The 16,942-nt window shown below is 35.2% G+C and overlaps 2 protein-coding genes across 5 annotated transcripts; both read right to left on the reverse strand.

The window, feature by feature from the left end:
* Nucleotides 1–43: 43 nt before the first annotated feature.
* Nucleotides 44–11,618, reverse strand: LOC137812751 (uncharacterized). Of its 4 annotated transcripts, none has more exons than XR_011081281.1 (14): nt 11,394–11,618; nt 11,027–11,225; nt 10,855–10,941; nt 10,470–10,544; nt 10,203–10,300; nt 9,517–9,760; nt 8,694–8,791; nt 8,143–8,377; nt 7,454–7,570; nt 6,506–6,568; nt 6,301–6,432; nt 6,098–6,153; nt 1,508–1,703; nt 44–166 (listed from the first exon to the last, which is right to left on the reverse strand). XR_011081281.1 is itself a non-coding variant. In XM_068614937.1 (13 exons), the coding sequence occupies exons 1-13, from the start codon at nt 11,496–11,498 to the stop codon at nt 1,560–1,562; spliced, it is 1,650 nt and encodes a 549-aa protein (XP_068471038.1). In that variant the 5' UTR covers nt 11,499–11,618; the 3' UTR covers nt 1,213–1,559. The 4 variants fall into 4 exon arrangements, 2 of the variants coding, with proteins under 2 accessions (XP_068471038.1, XP_068471037.1); XR_011081280.1 differs by lacking the exon at nt 44–166 and adding an exon at nt 631–795; XM_068614937.1 differs by lacking the exon at nt 44–166 and having other exon boundaries at nt 1,213–1,703; nt 6,098–6,150.
* A 1,827-nt stretch (nt 11,619–13,445) lies between these two features.
* On the reverse strand, nt 13,446–16,317 carry LOC137809819 (proline dehydrogenase 2, mitochondrial-like). The gene is made up of 4 exons (XM_068610889.1): nt 15,736–16,317; nt 14,310–14,955; nt 13,841–14,081; nt 13,446–13,741 (listed from the first exon to the last, which is right to left on the reverse strand). Exons 1-4 carry the CDS (start codon nt 16,225–16,227, stop codon nt 13,696–13,698), a joined length of 1,425 nt encoding a protein of 474 aa, XP_068466990.1. The 5' UTR covers nt 16,228–16,317; the 3' UTR covers nt 13,446–13,695.
* Nucleotides 16,318–16,942: the final 625 nt, after the last annotated feature.

A 16,942-nucleotide genomic window follows, 5' to 3' on the forward strand; every position in this document is an offset into this window, starting at 1 on the left:
AGTAGGTTCTGTTTTGATTAATAAGTATTGATTTTGCTTTAGACCACTCAACAAAATCAGGCCTTAGTACAACTAAGCCTGAAACAGAATGCCAAAAAATGTTTAATAGAAGAATCCAAGTGGTTTTGAAATTTCTATACAACAACCAGTAAGTGTAAGGCCAGGCCTGCAATTAACAAAATAGAAGCTGAAGCTTGCATATATGAAAAAGTAAGGCTTGTTAAAATATATGGAAAGAATATTTTAATATAATTATACTAGATTTTAAATCCTTGCGTGGCATGTTCAAATTAATCTTTTTATAATTATACATATAAACTATTACATCTAATGATATGATTGCTAAAAAATAATGGGAAGTTTTGCTTTTCATATATTTTTAATTTCATAATGTTATGGTGAATTGGTACGAAAAATTATTTTATAAAGATGTTATTTGAAATAATTATATTTATCAATGTTTATAATATGTTTTTACTGTAATTGTTTGTTTTGAATGGAAAAAAGTTATTGTAATTTGATGGATATTTTAAGTCATGAAATATCATAATTATAACTTGTGAAAGATGAATAAAAATTTAGATCAAATGGTTAAATTTTATAAAATTATATGATTTAATCAAATGGCAATCAGATTAAAAATGTAGTTTTCCTCCCAAGAAGATAATCCTTGTGTTTGAGTGTCCCATTATAATTTGTTTACAAGTATCGTTGAATGATATAACTCTTTCTCACCACTCTTCCCTTCTCATAACTAAGGTCCACTGTTGCATTTGTGCACATTATATTTACCATCTGCTTCATGTGCAACAAAGTTAGATTTAGAAATAAGAACATCCATATTGGTTATGTCTTACATCATATTAAACATGACGTGGTTTGTTCAGGTTCTTTATTGGATAAGAACAGTGCAAATAATATTGAAGATTTGTTCCTTTTCATCTTACCTTCTTCATTTAATTACAATCTGAATAAACATCTGCATTTTTAATTTTAAAGTGTATTAAAATTTGTATATTACAACTAAATAGTATTACGTAAAAATAATAGTATGCACAGGGATTATTTTTCATTACAAAACAATAATTAAATATAGTAATTTGTCTTTCCCTATTTTTAGCTTTTTAAAACCTTTTGATCATTTTTAACTGATTCCGTCTCATCTTAAAAACAACTTAAAACCGAAAATGGACAAAATACATATTTTAACACTTTTATGCTAAAAGTGTGTTGAAATTTTATATTTACATTAGAACAACCAACTGACTTTATACTATGTTTAGGGTTCAACACATTCTTTCAGATTCAACATTCGAAATGAATATACTACATAAGAAAGCTATTATGTTCCAGATAAAGAACAGAACATATATAGTATATAACAAGGCACGTGCAAATGATAATAATGGCATCATGACATATCCAACACATTCCTTAAGAAAATACATACCCAACTACATGAGGATTGCAGCAAGAATATAGAAGATATCTAGGACGAGTGACTTACCAGAAGTAATGGGGAAATTAAGCGTAGCATGCCTTTAAGATTGCATTACTTGTTAAAATCCAAGGTCAAAACTTGGGATTGTTTCCCTTTCGCACGGAAACTCCTCATCGCTCTTTTCTTCATTGATTACGAGGCAAGATTCACAACCAAAATCTTTCTCAATCGTATTTGTCTGGGCATCCTTTTGAGAGTAGGACTACATATATAATTTGAAAACACAAAATTTGAGACAGATGAAGATTTCTCTTACATAAAATGTGGTCAACCGTGTTATATTTCAGGAAATTATAAGTAATATGTTTTAGTTAGCGCAGTTTTGACTGATTATGGAAATCTCATCCCATGAAATTAGAAATTCTAGCCTCTAAAGTAGAGTGGAGATATACTTTATGTTCTAAAATAGATGCATCTTTCACACTTATTTCGTCAAAATGCAATGAAATGAATTCATTTAATCGTAATTTTGCAAATATGCAATAAAAAAAATACCTACCAAAAAAAATGCAAACAAAGAATAGTTGATGAAATACATGCAGAACAGATCATACAAAATAATATTATAACAAAAACACAAACGTAACATTTACTGTATGTACTATACGTACCTGCCTTGGAACACCGAACATGTGTCTTTCTCTCCTCTCTTTTTCATATTCTCTTTTTTTTTTTTTTTAACTTTTCTCATTCCATATCTCATATCTCATCTATTTCAGTATTTGATAACACCTCACACTAACTAAAGAATTAGATCAAATTTTTAAATAAAGTAAATTCTTATTTACCGTAAAGAATTCTTTGTATTTTTTTAAGTCATTAGTCCTACTGGAATCATTCGAGATAAATAATTCTCTTACTTATTTTATTCTTAGATCTTTCAATAATCCGGTTGCTTGACTTTAGGTCAGAAAAATTACTTATGTTTTTTTATAGAATTTTAGAACAATTGATTTTTGATAAGAACATAATTTATTAATTGGATTATGCATCTTAAAGTATAGAGTTAGCTAATATAAGTTTAGATTATGGTTTGATGTAGGGTGGTCATCGATTCGATTGAATTTTTCAAAATCCAATTTAGATTCAATCCAAATTCAAATAAATGGATTGGATTTAAAATTCATATTCATTTTAACTAGATCAAATTTAAATAGAAGTTTCAATCCATTTTGTTAATTAGATTAAATCCACTTGTCAATTACACTAAATCTATTTTGATATGGACACAAACTAACTTGGCTCGAACCGGGCCTAAGCCGACTCAACTTGAACACGGACCAACTCGGTTCGACATCGGCCCGGGCCCGGATGACTCGACAATGGCCTGAGCCTGGATGATTCGACATCAGCCCGAGCCTGTTCGACTCGACATCGGCTCGGGCACGCTCAGCTCAACATTAGTTAGGGCCCAATCAACTCGAATTTAGCCAATGCCCAATCGACATCGGCTCGAGCCCGGACGACTCGACATCAACTTGGGCCCACTCAACTTGACATCGGCTCGACCCCGCTCCACTCGACATCAGCTCGGGCCCAATCAACTCGACATACACCCAGGCCCGCTCTGCTCGACATTGGCTCGGGCCCAGACTCAACAATGGCTCAGCTCGACATCAACCCAAGCTTGGACGATTCAACATGGGCTCGGGCCTAGACGACTAAACAATGGCCTGAGCCTGGATGATTCAACATCGACCTGGGTCCGCTCAGCTTGACATCAGTCTGGGCTCGCTCAGCTCAACATCAGCCAGAGCCCAATCGACTTGACATCGACCCGGGCCCGCTCCACTCAACATCGGCCCGAACGACTCGACATCAGCTCGGGCTCGCTCGGCTTGACATCGGCCCGCGCTCGCTCAACTCTACATTGACCAAGGCCAAATCGACTCGACATAAAACCAGGCCCGCTCCACTCAACATCAACCCAGGCCCGTTCGACTGCCATCAACCCGAGCCCAGGAGACTTGACATTGGCCCAGGCCCGGACAACTCAACAATGGCCCGAGCCAGGATGATTTGACATCACCCCAAGCCTGTTCGACTTGACATTGGCCCAGGCATGCTCGACATTAGATAGGGCCCAATCAACTTGACATCGACCCGGGCCCGCTCCAATCGACATCGGCTCGAGCTCGTACGACTCGACATCGGCCTGAACCCAGATGACTCGGCGACCGGCCTGGACGACTCGATAATGGCCTGGGCTCAGATGACTTGACATTGATCGGGCTCGCTCGACTTGACATCGCCTCGAGCCCAATCAAGTCGACATAGACCCAGGCCCACTCCGCTCGACAATGGCTCGAATCGACTCGGCCCGAACCCGGACGATTCAACATGGGCCCGAGACCAAACGACTCGACATGGGCTCGAGTCCAGACGACTCAACAATGGCCCAAGCCTAGATGATTCAACATCAACCTGGCTCGCTAGACTCAACATTAGCCAGGGCCCAATCGACTCGACATCGACTTGGGCCCGCTCCAATCAACATCGACTCGAGCCCTGACAACTCGACATTGGCCTGAACCCAAATGACTCGACAACTATTCGGGCCCAGACGACTAGACAATGGCCTGGGCCAAGAAGACTTGACATCGGCTCGGGCTCGCTCGATTTGACATAGACCTAAGCCTGCTCCGCTCGACATTGGCCCAGGCCCAGACTCAACAATGGCTTGGATCGACTCGACTCGACATCAACTCAAGCCCAAACGACACACCATGGGCTCGGGCCCAGACGACTCAACAATGGCCCAAGCCTGGATGATTCAACATCAACTTGGCTCGCTCTGCTTGACATCGGCCCGAGCCTGCTCGACTCACCATTAGCTAAGGCCCAATTGACTCGACATCGATCCGGGCCCACTCCACTCGACATCGGCTTGATCCCAGACGACTAGACATCGGCCCGAACCCGAACGACTCAACATTGGTCTTGGCCCGAACGACTCGACAATGGCTTGGGCTCAGGCGACTTGACATCGGCTCAGGCTCGCTCGACTTGACATCGACCCGGGCCAACTCAGCTCTACATTGGCCAGGGCCCAATCGGCTCTACATAGACCCAGGCCCGCTCCACTCAACATCGGCCCAGGCCCGTTCAGCTGACATCAACCCGGGCCTAGGAGACTTGACATTGTCTCAAGCTGCCTCGGCTCGACATTGGCTCAGGCCCAATCGACTCAACATTTGCCCGAGCCCGGGAGACTCGACATTGACCGGGCCCGCTCCACTCTACATCAACCTGGGCCCATTCGGCTTGACATCCGCCTGAGCCTGGGAGACTCAATATTGACTCAGGCTCGGTCGACTCAACATTGGCCCAGGCCCAATCGACTCGACATTAACTTGGGCTCGTTCGGCTCGACATCAGCTCGGGCTTGCTCTACTCGATATTGGCTTGGGCTTGTTTGACTTGACAACGACCCAGGCTCGGGAGACTCGACATTGGCTCGGGCCCATTCGGCTTGACATTGGCTCAGGCCCAATCAAATCAACATTGAATAGGGCCCGCTCCACTCAACAACAACCCGGGCCCGAGAGACTAGACATTGGCCCGGGCCCGTTCGATTGGACATCGCCCTGAGCCTTCTTAACTCGACATTGGCCTGGCCCGTTCGACTTGACATCAGCGCGATCAGCTCGGGCTTGCTTGACTCCATATTGGCCCAGGCCAGCTCGACTCGTCAATGACTCGGGAATGCTCGGCTCAAAATCAACTCGGACTCACTCGACTCGATATGGGCCCGGGACTGCTCAATTAGACATCAGCCCAGGCCCGCTCGACTCAACATCGGCTGGATTGTCTTGGCTTAACTTGGATCGGGCCAAGTCAAAATCCATCCCAAAATGCAATTTGGATAATCCAATAATGTATCCAATCTAAATGGATTGAATTTAAAATTCAAAAAATGGATTTGGATTTGAAATAAATCCATTTAAATGGATTAAAACTAATATGGATATGGATAATTATGAATTGGATTTTGTAATTTGGAATTTGAATGATTTATAGTGTATTAAAGAATAATGTTTAAACAAACCTTACTTTGGATTGATCATCTTGAACTATTTCCAAGTTGTATTATTATAAAAAAAATTAAAAATCCTTGAAAAAAATTCTCATCCAAACAAACATAGTTTTGCACTCAAATTTGTGTACAACACTATTTTCATTTAAGTTTAAATTATTTTCGCTCGAGCTAAAACAAAAAGATTTATTTTTCCTTTTATTTTTTCTCTTTAATTAATTGGATTCACTATCAATGATTTTATAAATGTAAAGTAAAATTGATTTGTGAAATGATTTAATAGATATATATTCTATGAATTTGAGTTCATATATTTAAAATAATGTATAAACCTCTTTGATTTGTTTAATAAAAAATTATACATATGTTGTAAGAGATCCTCTTACTTCAACTGATTTGTGAAATGATTTAAAAGATATATATTAAATGAATTTGAGATAAATATTAAGATAATGTATAAACCTCTGATTTGTTTAATAAAAATTGATACATAAGTCACATAGACTTACACAAAAATATTATCAATTTTTGTTCTTAGCAAACAAAGAGGGAGATTATACCTGGTGAGACAAGCTGACATTCTCGGTAGATTGGAAACTGTCACCACTACATGCTGCTGCAAAACCCATTTCAAGCAAAGTCAACCAAGAATTACAAATATCTCTATCTCAACAAGCAAAACAAGAACAACTATTAAGAAATATCTCCTAAAATCATAATTATTGCGCTAGAAATCCAATAATTCCATCAATTTTAGGCTTACCTCCAGACAACGTAATATCAAGGGATTTCGCAATCGCAGCTGATTCCTTATCCACAATATTTTGACATGATTTCGCAGCCATAGCTGATACCTTGTCCCCAATATTTTGACCCCTATTGGGCGATAGGCCTCCTGTAGAAATCCCATATAATCACGACATCAGACCGTAAGGGACATTTGTAGCTACTTCGGTTACATGTCTAACCTGTTACATAACTCTCCCGGGGCTTCAGGTTAGGATTCTGTAAAATGGACAGTATTTGATCCGCTGCAAAGTAGCAGAAATCAGTTGCATGAAGAAATGACGAAGTAATATATTAAAATCAGTAAACCCACGTCTCATCCTGGGCTATGTCATGACAGGGTCTTTTATGACCATTCAATTTTACATATATCAATAGGACGTCTTATTTATCTACTTAGCAAATGTCCACGCAATAGTATTAACTACTTATCTCTTCCCTCTATTGTTCCCATAATTCAAAGTTAGGGATGCCGATGCTAGTATACAATGATAGAAAAATTATCAATCAAGTACATTTGATGATTTGAAAGTCGTTGTTTGAATTAGAAATCTTGAATCAACTTAAACCTAATGTCGGATATTCTATTTATGAGGAAAACCATTATCATTATTTTACAAAAATATGTATAAATGCATGCAAATTTCATCTTATGATTAATTTTATAAGGTTGAGTTGGATTTAAAGTTTACTTTTTTAATATAGTATCACAGTCATATAAAATTTATCCTACCGAGATTGTTGGACTTATCAAGTCATACTCTATCGAGTCACTTTAGAATAATTTATTATATAGTCTCATACAAAAATTGACAGGTCTAAACATAAAACTGTGTTGGATATCTCACATCAACTAAAAAAACATTTCATGAACCTCATATTCCGAATTGATTTTATAAAATTGAATTAAACGTAAAATTCACTTAATTAATAAAAAAGAATTAACTTCATCCTAATGTATGTAGGATGTTCATATTTATGAAGAAAACCGTTATCGCTATTCTATAAAATGCTTGCAAATGAATAAAACTGAACCAGCTTCACATTGAAGACGGGAGGAAAAAGTAATGCAAATGAAGCATGAAGATGAGTGTTAACACTAAAGACTGCAGACAATTAATAAGTAATACCATCACGTAAAGGCTTGATTGGTGGGGTTATCCTATTTGATTTTATATCTTCTCGTTCGGTAATCCGACAGTCCATTCCAGATCCTTTCCCCGGACAAAGTTTACTCGGAGGTTGGCCTGCAATGCATAACCATAAACATTTGAAAAAGAGAAATCGACAGCTCATTCCGGATATGCTGTCTGCTTATTTTATAGGGGTCTGTTTATGAAATTTTGTTGTGATTCATTTTCAATTATTTCTCGATTCCTAGCTTCTTTATTGTCTTTACAATTTTACTTATGTGGAGTTTATAAGAACTTTGTGAAAATAGCTTACCACTCCCGTAAAGTCCCTCCACTCTTATTTCAATAAGATTCTTGGCATTAAAATAAGATCTTGTTGCAGTAAGTTGTATAGTCAAATAAGCACTGAATAAGTTATTCATCCAAACACTCATATATAAGCATAACGGAATTTCTTCTCCGCTCCTGAATCATCATTTTTCAATAATTAAACTTTGCAACAAACTTCTGATATAAACGGAAGTCGTAAACTCATAAAAATTTAAATCATGTATAAACTTAAAAGGCAAAAGCAAACTAAATGAGCAAGGATAATAATATCTTTAGATTCAAATGGCATGCACATAACTAAATAGTATAGAACTACACGGATTAAAAAATATACATTTAATTAGTCCAGGACTAACCTTTAGCAAAAGATGGATTGACGTTGTTGCAACCATTTTGTCCATGCCCTCTCCCGTCAACATTATTACCATTCCTTCTTTCACTTAACTTCGTTGGAGAGTGGTTACTTCCTTCAGGTTCTCCGACTTCAACAAAATATCTATCCAAATGTACCGATTCACCTCTCGTTATAATTTCATCTTTCTTTAGGAACCTGCGTTCTAAAGGTCTTTTGCTCAAGTCATACAGAACAACCTAAAAAGAGAACATTAAATTAGAGAAAGCATATTAATAATGTAACTCTATGTCACACACGCATAATGAAAGGGGGTGTTTAAGTAAACAGCTTAGCTAAGTGCCTAATTTTAAGCTTCTAATACATGAAAACTAATACAGAAATTTAACCATTAAACTCATTGAATTAATAAGAGCACATAGGAATAAAAAAAACCAAATAAACTCTATAGAAGATCATCCAAGGATTCAGATTCAAAGTAAAAGTGATACACACAGGACAGATCGAAGAGGTAAAAAATAAAATTGTAGCATGTGTAAAAAGCCGAAAATTAACCTGCTTCCCAAAGGATCCACAAGGTTCAATGTGTAAAAAACCATCATGATACTTCTTGTTTTTTTTAGTTAACTCGGAAGTGTATAGGACCTGCCATTCTAAATTGAAAGGAAACACATATACACAAGTGAAAACTAAATGAAGGTAAAAACAATGAAGATAATCAAAACAGAAAACATCTACAAACTCTGACATAATGGACTGCGGATGAAATTCATCATATTTTTCAAGAAAGAACGTGCTCATGATTCTATAATTGTTTTCAGTAAATTGATAGCAAATTATATAAGAAATAATTGTCAGGCATATATACATGTGAATGACATGCTGCACATCAGAGTTTATGAATTCTTACAACTGTTTGTTAAATTTATATTTGTTTTTCTTACAACTTCCTGTTCTGCTAATCAAAAGTATGAATTATGTAATCTATATTCAGTTAACCACTATATTAGATTAAAATGGTCTCATCCACTATATTAGATTAACATGGCCGACTAATAGAATAATTGCATTCAACAATGTGATTTTATTTGTAAATAATTATCAGCTTATTAGTGCGAATCATGTGAAGCATTGGCATGCACAGACTTCAGACTTTACATCTGCCTCTATCTCTTTTACCATTTCCTCCTTCAATTTTAAAACAGATATGATAGCAAAATTTATCTATAACCATTGGTTGAGATATAAAAGGCAAATGATATAAATAAGCATCCAATATTAAAAAATCAATAAATAAATAAACAGGAAAAGTAACCAATGTGTCAAATAATAGCAGGCCATATATAACCTTTTAATATCACAATAATTGTGTGTTTACCCCTTTTTCCAACAGTTTCATGGGTATCAGTGTGGAGATAAGTTTTCTGTCTGTCCATCTTCGTTCCCTTAAAATTAGTAAACTTGTCTCCTGGAGCTTTGGAATCTGGTGAGCAACCACCTTGATGCTCACCAATGTCAATCAAATATGAATCAAATGCAATTGTTTCACCGGGTTTTATTACATCATCTTTCTTAAGGAATCTGCTATCTAAGACTTTCTTACTTGTGTCAAACAGCATAATCTGAAAAAATATTCACACAAGGAGGTATTAAGCATTCATTAAAACAATTCTTACACGAGAGCAAGGTTTATATTTTAGGGACAATCACTCAGAAGGTTAACATATATCAAAAATATTCACACAAGGAATATATCTGTGCCTTTTGCCTGCAGAAACCATGTTCATTCAATAATTGCTCCATTCACTGTCCTTCATTGAATCTTGACTAAACTAATACGTGACCACTCAGGGATATTTATTTACTGTGTACTTTGACCAGCTTGTTTTTATTCAAAACAACTTGCAATCAAAATCTTATGAATTAATTGCTAAAAATCATATTATCAGAAAGATATCAAATGAAATGGGTTAGAAAGCGTATCTATTAAAATGACCTCACCAATCATACCCTCAGAAGAACTTAAATTGACTTTTTGATAAATGAAATATGTCTAAAGCTCACCTGTGACCCACAGGACCCACGAAGAACTAATCGTAAAAAACCATCATGGTACTTCTTTGCCTTTTGACTCACTTGTGTAGTGTATAGAACATGCCACTCTAATTGGAAATTGAAAATTTTAACATAGTTAGAAGATTAAAAATAATGCAAGTTGCTTACACAAAATTACAATGTATCTGGCTTTGAAAAAACTGCATTCCCATGTTGTACACAAGTATGAGAAATTGAAAGAGGAAGCAAAGCAGAATGAGCCCATTAAACACTAACCTTCGGTACCATGATTTTGTGCTTGCTGACTGATCTCTGGTGATTTATACTTAAGCAGTTCTCTCTTCTTAAACTCTGTAATTTTTACAACTATTATACATGAACAACTAAACCGTGCTGCAAACCATACAAGCAACTACAGCTAATAAACTATCGACATTACTTGAAGGTTGTAGCTCTCTAGATCAATGGCACAACATTGAATAAGCAAAAACACACAATGAGACTCAATAATTATAGGAATGAAGAATAAATGTCTCCTCTATTCCTTTACAATGTAGAAGCCAAATTGTGACAGTTTTAGTTTAAATTTAAAAGGATACTCTAAAGGCATAAACATACATTCACAAAGTGTTAGAGAGCTGATAATTTTGTCACTGTTTACCTCTGATAATTTTTTGTGACGGACTGAGAGGACTCCGCATACGTCCGACATTCTCCTTCTCATTCACTCTTGTATGTTTTGCACGATCTCGTAAACAAAGACATAAGCGCAGCAAATAAGATTAAGGACTTGAAATGCTTAACAAGAAAAATAATGTAATCAGAGTTCAAACCAGAAGGAGTCCTGAATCTTGAAAAACTCCTGTTTCTCCTATCAACATTCAAATCAGAATCAGGTTTTTTGTCTCCCTCCTGATCGCCTATGTCCACAAGGTAACCGTTGAAAACCAACGATTCACCAGAAATTACAGTTTCGTCATTTTTCAAGAGCCGACACTCCAACAACGTCTCGCACTCATCGTACAGAGCAACCTGCACAGCGATTGAGCGAAGAGATTACATATCCCTTCCAAAATCGATTTCCGTGTCCGCAGTTCGCGATAATTGCAATTGAACGAAATTAACATCACTGACCAATCCTATCCAACTTTTGCTTTCGAAAACTTTCGATAATTAACTGAGAAAGAGTGGATACAATACCTTGCTGGTGGAAATGTGGAGTTTCAGGAATCCATCTTGATACACCTTGCGTTTCTGTTTTATGTGTTTTGTGTAGGTCACCGTCCAACGTTTTGAGTCCTCCATTCATGCCGATGGACTGAGTCTAGATGCAAAGCACAGAGGAAAATGACGGTGTTTTACACTCTTTGTTCTCTAAAGACCCTAACCCCTTCAATCTTTCACTGCAAGAATTCGCGAAATGGGAGCGCGGGAACTCAGAGGATCTAACATCTATTTATACTTTTCAAAAATATATTAATCCTAAATTGTTTAATAATTAAATTAGTAGTTTATTTTTCATCTATCAATTCTGTAAATTTATTCAATACCGCCCTTTTTATTCAAAAATTATTTATATTTAGAATAAATATATCAAAAATCATAATTTCTCAAATTATTATAATTATCAAACTACATATTTGATCAATTAAAAATAAAATAAAAATTCGATAATATTTTACAAGGAAGAACAATGCCATTATTAACTTGAGTATCACAAGAGTTTTTTTTATGAGTAGATCTTTGTTTGATGCTTATATATCATCTATCAATGTTCATTTCTTCATAAATCACAATTAAAAAAATATTATACATTTTCCAATAACTCTTTCATAGATTCTCTACACTTTGAACAATTAAGAGATAGTGCAAGAATAAGATATTATCAACAGATTCAACATATCCACAACTATTAATAAGATATCAACAAAGTATGATGATTAACATGCTCAAAAAATTTACAAAATCAGACTCGCAGTAGTATTGTTGGAATCACTGATAATACCATTCGTTGAGTTTATAAACAAATATAAACTTTTTCTATAATTAAAAAGTATTATTTACATTTCAAATTGACAGTGTAATTTTTTTTAATGATATTTGCGGTGATTAAATTTTTCTAGTTATACGAAGGTGAAATTATATGAATATGAATACTAATATTTTAAATAAATGTAACGTTAATGGTTTGATAAAAAAATAAAAAGGTAATTTTCCTCCTTAGTCATGAATTTTATCCATTTAAGAAATAATTATGCGATCAAAACCAGGAATAATGGTTGGCCTTTTGTCTTCAATAAATGTCAACAGTTATTTTAACACATTAGTCAGGAAACTAAAAGTAGAAAAAAAATTATAAGAAACTGTTATTTCTAATTCATATTTATTTTAATTTTCAAATAAATAAAAAATTCCCACTTAATACAGTATTTTCTCAGTGAGAACTATAATCTGAATTTTGTGTTACTTAACCGCCTTCCATCCACGGGGATGACATTATTTCTTACAACCCAATTTGAAGTCTTTTGAGTAATGGTGTTGGGTTAAAATTAAATGAATAGACCAATTTGAATTAAAGTTATATTTAAAAATTAGTTTTTTTTAATATCTAGTATTTTCTTTAATTTAACACTTAACTAATTATAACGTTATAGGTTGGGCTGATTTAATAGATATGTAGACTTGTTGGAGATCGTCAGAGTAAATTTGACTTTTAGTTTTATTGGTTTATGCATGAGACTATGAGGTTGTAACATCATGGATCGAGCCCGATATTACATATAAACAGGTCGTCTATCGATATTCATATTTAAAAACATTAATGTTGTATCAGCATATCAAGGGATCATAATAACCCGTCTTAAATAGGAGACAACATTTATTACTGAATTAAGTCATTAATAAAACGAGATACCAGGGAAAGGAAAAAATACTTTCCTATATAAAAGAAAGAAAACAACTCATATGACAACAACACAAAAAGTACTTTCAACTCACATTTTACACTATAATTATTATATTTTATATTTTTACTGACTTGATCGTTGGAGTATCTTTTGCGGGTGAACACCTCATCTGAATGTTCTAAGTTTGAGATCTTCAATACTCTTGTCTGAAACATTACACGTAATCATTAATATCCCTCTATTGTATTTTTAATTTAAAAAATTAATCTTTGAACACGTGTTATTCAATACGAATTAAGTTGAAGTCTTTGACCAGGCGTTAATGGAACAAATGGAACCAACTCCATTTCAAGCTAGTCGGACAAACTTGTCCAACTCAAAAAAATATTCTTAATTTTTTTCTCAATTTTCCAACTTTGACACTTGACACTTTCCCAATTTATGCAAACGAGCATTGCTTAATTGCAAAAGCTCAGTTGCATTTCCAACAAAAATACCAATACAATGCAGATTTCATTTGACTGCACAATTCCATCAAATTATAAAACTTTCTAACTTGTACTAAGTCAATGAGTCCTGCGACATGGCTTCATGCATTAGAATTTAGAACATAAAGCTTTTAGTCTCCTTCCCAACTCCTTCCTGTTCATGAAGAAATGATCACTGTCGTTAGTTCAATATCAAAGAAAATATTTGTCATTTCACGGGTGTAGAGATTAATGAATAGAAGTTTTAGCTTACCTAGTCATTTGCCTATCAAAACCTGAAGCAGCCAAGACCCCTCTATTCTCTTCAGCCCTTCTAATGAGGTAAGGCATCACCATTTCTAGTGGCCCAAATGGCATATACTTGCTTACCTGAAACCCTGCATTGCTCAAACCGTAGGAAAGTGCATCTGACATTCCATATAGCTGTGCAAATTCTACCTTCTGGTTCACCTTTTCAACTCCCAATTCATGTGCTTTTGCCACAGCCAATTTGCCTGCACAGCATTGTCACAAACACTTGATGTGCTAAGTTTTCTTACATTATAGTTCAATTCTTTATTTTTATTCAGTTACAAATGGATCTGTAAAATAAATTTGTTTACTTTTATGATAATTATCTTCGGAGTCACAACAAATATTTTCTAATTAGTTGATGAAACTTTTATATATATTAAAATTGCATATAAATTTAACTTTATAGGTTATAAGAAATTGAATGATACCAGATTCAATATTGTGGGTTGCAAGAACAAGTGAACCAGGTCCATTGGCAACCTTCTGAAGGAGAAATGAAGAGCAATCATTGAAGGAATTGTGTGTGTCTTGAATGGTATTGTGAATTGGTGAGGCAAATCCAAAAGACTGGGCCAATTTACTCTCTGTGGACATGTAAGCACCCCTCACCAATTTGAACCCCATTGGAACTCCCATTTTTTGTGCTGCCTCTGTTGTCAGCAACAACCTCTCCTTGGCATCTTTCAAGTAAGTTTGAATGGTTCCAAAGACAATGGGGTTGTTATCCTTGTTGTACTTGATTGCAGAAGAGTATGTGAAGTAATCAATGGCTGGCTGAACAGTAGTGTGTTCAGCATCAACCAACAAAGGCATATTAGCTTCCTCACATTTTTGGCAAAGTTCAAGGAGTCTTTGGTTGGCAAGTTCAAGATCACTCTCTTCTCCTGGGGTTAGAGGCTCTGGTCTATTCTGTGTGTGGTACAAAGGGCTAGATTCTGCAAAAATTGGGAGGGAATCTTGCTTCCATGGCAAAACGAATGAAGGGTCTTTCTTTTGCCACCGTAGAAGATCACTAAGTCTTTCTAGCAATGCCATGGGGCATATTGCAGTGATTTTCAGAATAACAAAGCTCACCTATCGCATCCATCCGTAAATTAAACATTAGAAGGAATAAAGAAAAACCAATGAAAAAGACATTTATGTGTTACCTGAATATTGATTAGACCATAAATAATAAATGATTGTTTTAAGCAGTTTTTTTCAAGAGAGAAAGAAAAAGAAATGTAATTCAAGTAAATTTATCAATCACGAGTCTCCAGAAAAACATGGTTGCAGAGGGACTTATTACTTTACACGAATAAGGTGAGTCACAAATCGTGTTTTTATGGAAGATAATAGAAAAAAAAAAATCAATTGTATATTTTATCCTTGTCATGTAACTATTATTAATTCGTTAATTTCACTTTTAAATTTGTTTCTCACGCTTTTTAATATTACATTTTTCATTTTGTGACACATTCTAGTAGTAATTTAAATTTCAATGGAGTAGCTAGGTGACATAAGAAAAAAGTTATAAAAAAATAAAACAAAATGTGGTTTTTGAAAAAGTGTTACCAAAATAAAACAGGTCATCACTCCTTTATAAATTTAACAAATTTAAAGGAAAAACATGGTTTCATGATTTTAGAAAAAAAAATATATAGTAAAATTAAATTTGTAATTAAATTATATAAAAATATTAAAATAATATTATTATTGGTTGTAGACTCAACAACCTGCAATTCATAATATAATAAAAATTGTATTTTCGTCATTTTATGAAAAAAAAAATTGAACGTTTAGACAAAAATAAAATTGTAAACTAAATATATCACTTTTCATAAAAAAAGTTGGTTAAAAAATAAAGGAACTTACTGAGGATGGTGGAAGGGATTTGCTAAGATCAACATTGTGAAGGAAACCTTGAAGGTTCTTATCACACCCCTCATTGTCGTGAGCATCTTCAACCCCATAAGCCAGCATGCTACGCAGCCCCGTATCGTTCAGTGCTAGTATGCTCCTTCCGGCAGCCGCAGCATCCTCGCCGCCGCAAAAGTGGGCGTAGACCGTCTGCCGCATGGTGCTCATCATAACATCTTTCATCATTCCACTCTCAAACACCTTCGACTTCATCGCCCACATTCCCAAGTCCACCATGGACTCCACTGCCATTGCATGTTGTATAGCAGAGGATCGGAGCAACTGTTTCGTCGACACCAACCCAAACAGCTGCTCTGCGTCCTCTAAGCTTAGTGTCGACGACGACATAATGGCGGCGGAGAGGGAGCGGTGGCAAGTATTCAGGGGCCTCATTGTGGTGCTGCAACGAATGTTCTTGAGGATTCCACGAGACACGCGGAAGGCCATTTTTTATGATGTTGTTTTTTTGTTGGTGAAGAGATTAACGTCTTGTGTGTTTCTTTGTTGGGTTGTGTCTCTCTTCTTCTCAGGTGTGGAAATGATGGAAGAAGGAGTGTGGTGTTTTATAAGTGCCGTAACATGAGAAATTATGGGTCCGATTAAAGAAAACTACAACACTAAAACGATAAGTTGGGTAAGTTGCATGGTGTTCATGCGATAAGATTAGGGTAGTCAACTAGGTTTATGTTTTCATTTTTAGTAAACTAATAATTTCTTCTTTCAAAACCTTAAATAGTCAAATGCCAACAAGACTTGATCGATGTAATCACTCCTTCAAATATATGGAGTACTATAAATATATGTATTAACACATTTTCCACATTTTCTATTGTTAGTTAATTGACTTTTTTTGCTAGACATGTCATTGAAATAAAAAATTAGATAGATAATGAAAAAAATTGTGCATTAAAAAGGGTGTTAGAAAAATAATATATATATATATATATATATATATATGTGAAAAAAGAGTTTAGAAATACATGTTGTTAACTTTTCTGTGTTTCACATATTTAGTGCGTTTATATGAAGATTGGCTAATTCATATATATTCTAAGTTTGACTTCAACCAAGATTAAAAAAAAAATATGAGTGTTGTGATATTTTATATGATGATTTCAAATTATTGATTGTATTAATGCATATAAAAGTGAGACAAAACGCA

Source organism: Phaseolus vulgaris, chromosome 2 (assembly GCF_000499845.2).
Source record: "Phaseolus vulgaris cultivar G19833 chromosome 2, P. vulgaris v2.0, whole genome shotgun sequence".
Lineage (NCBI taxonomy): Eukaryota > Viridiplantae > Streptophyta > Magnoliopsida > Fabales > Fabaceae > Phaseolus > Phaseolus vulgaris.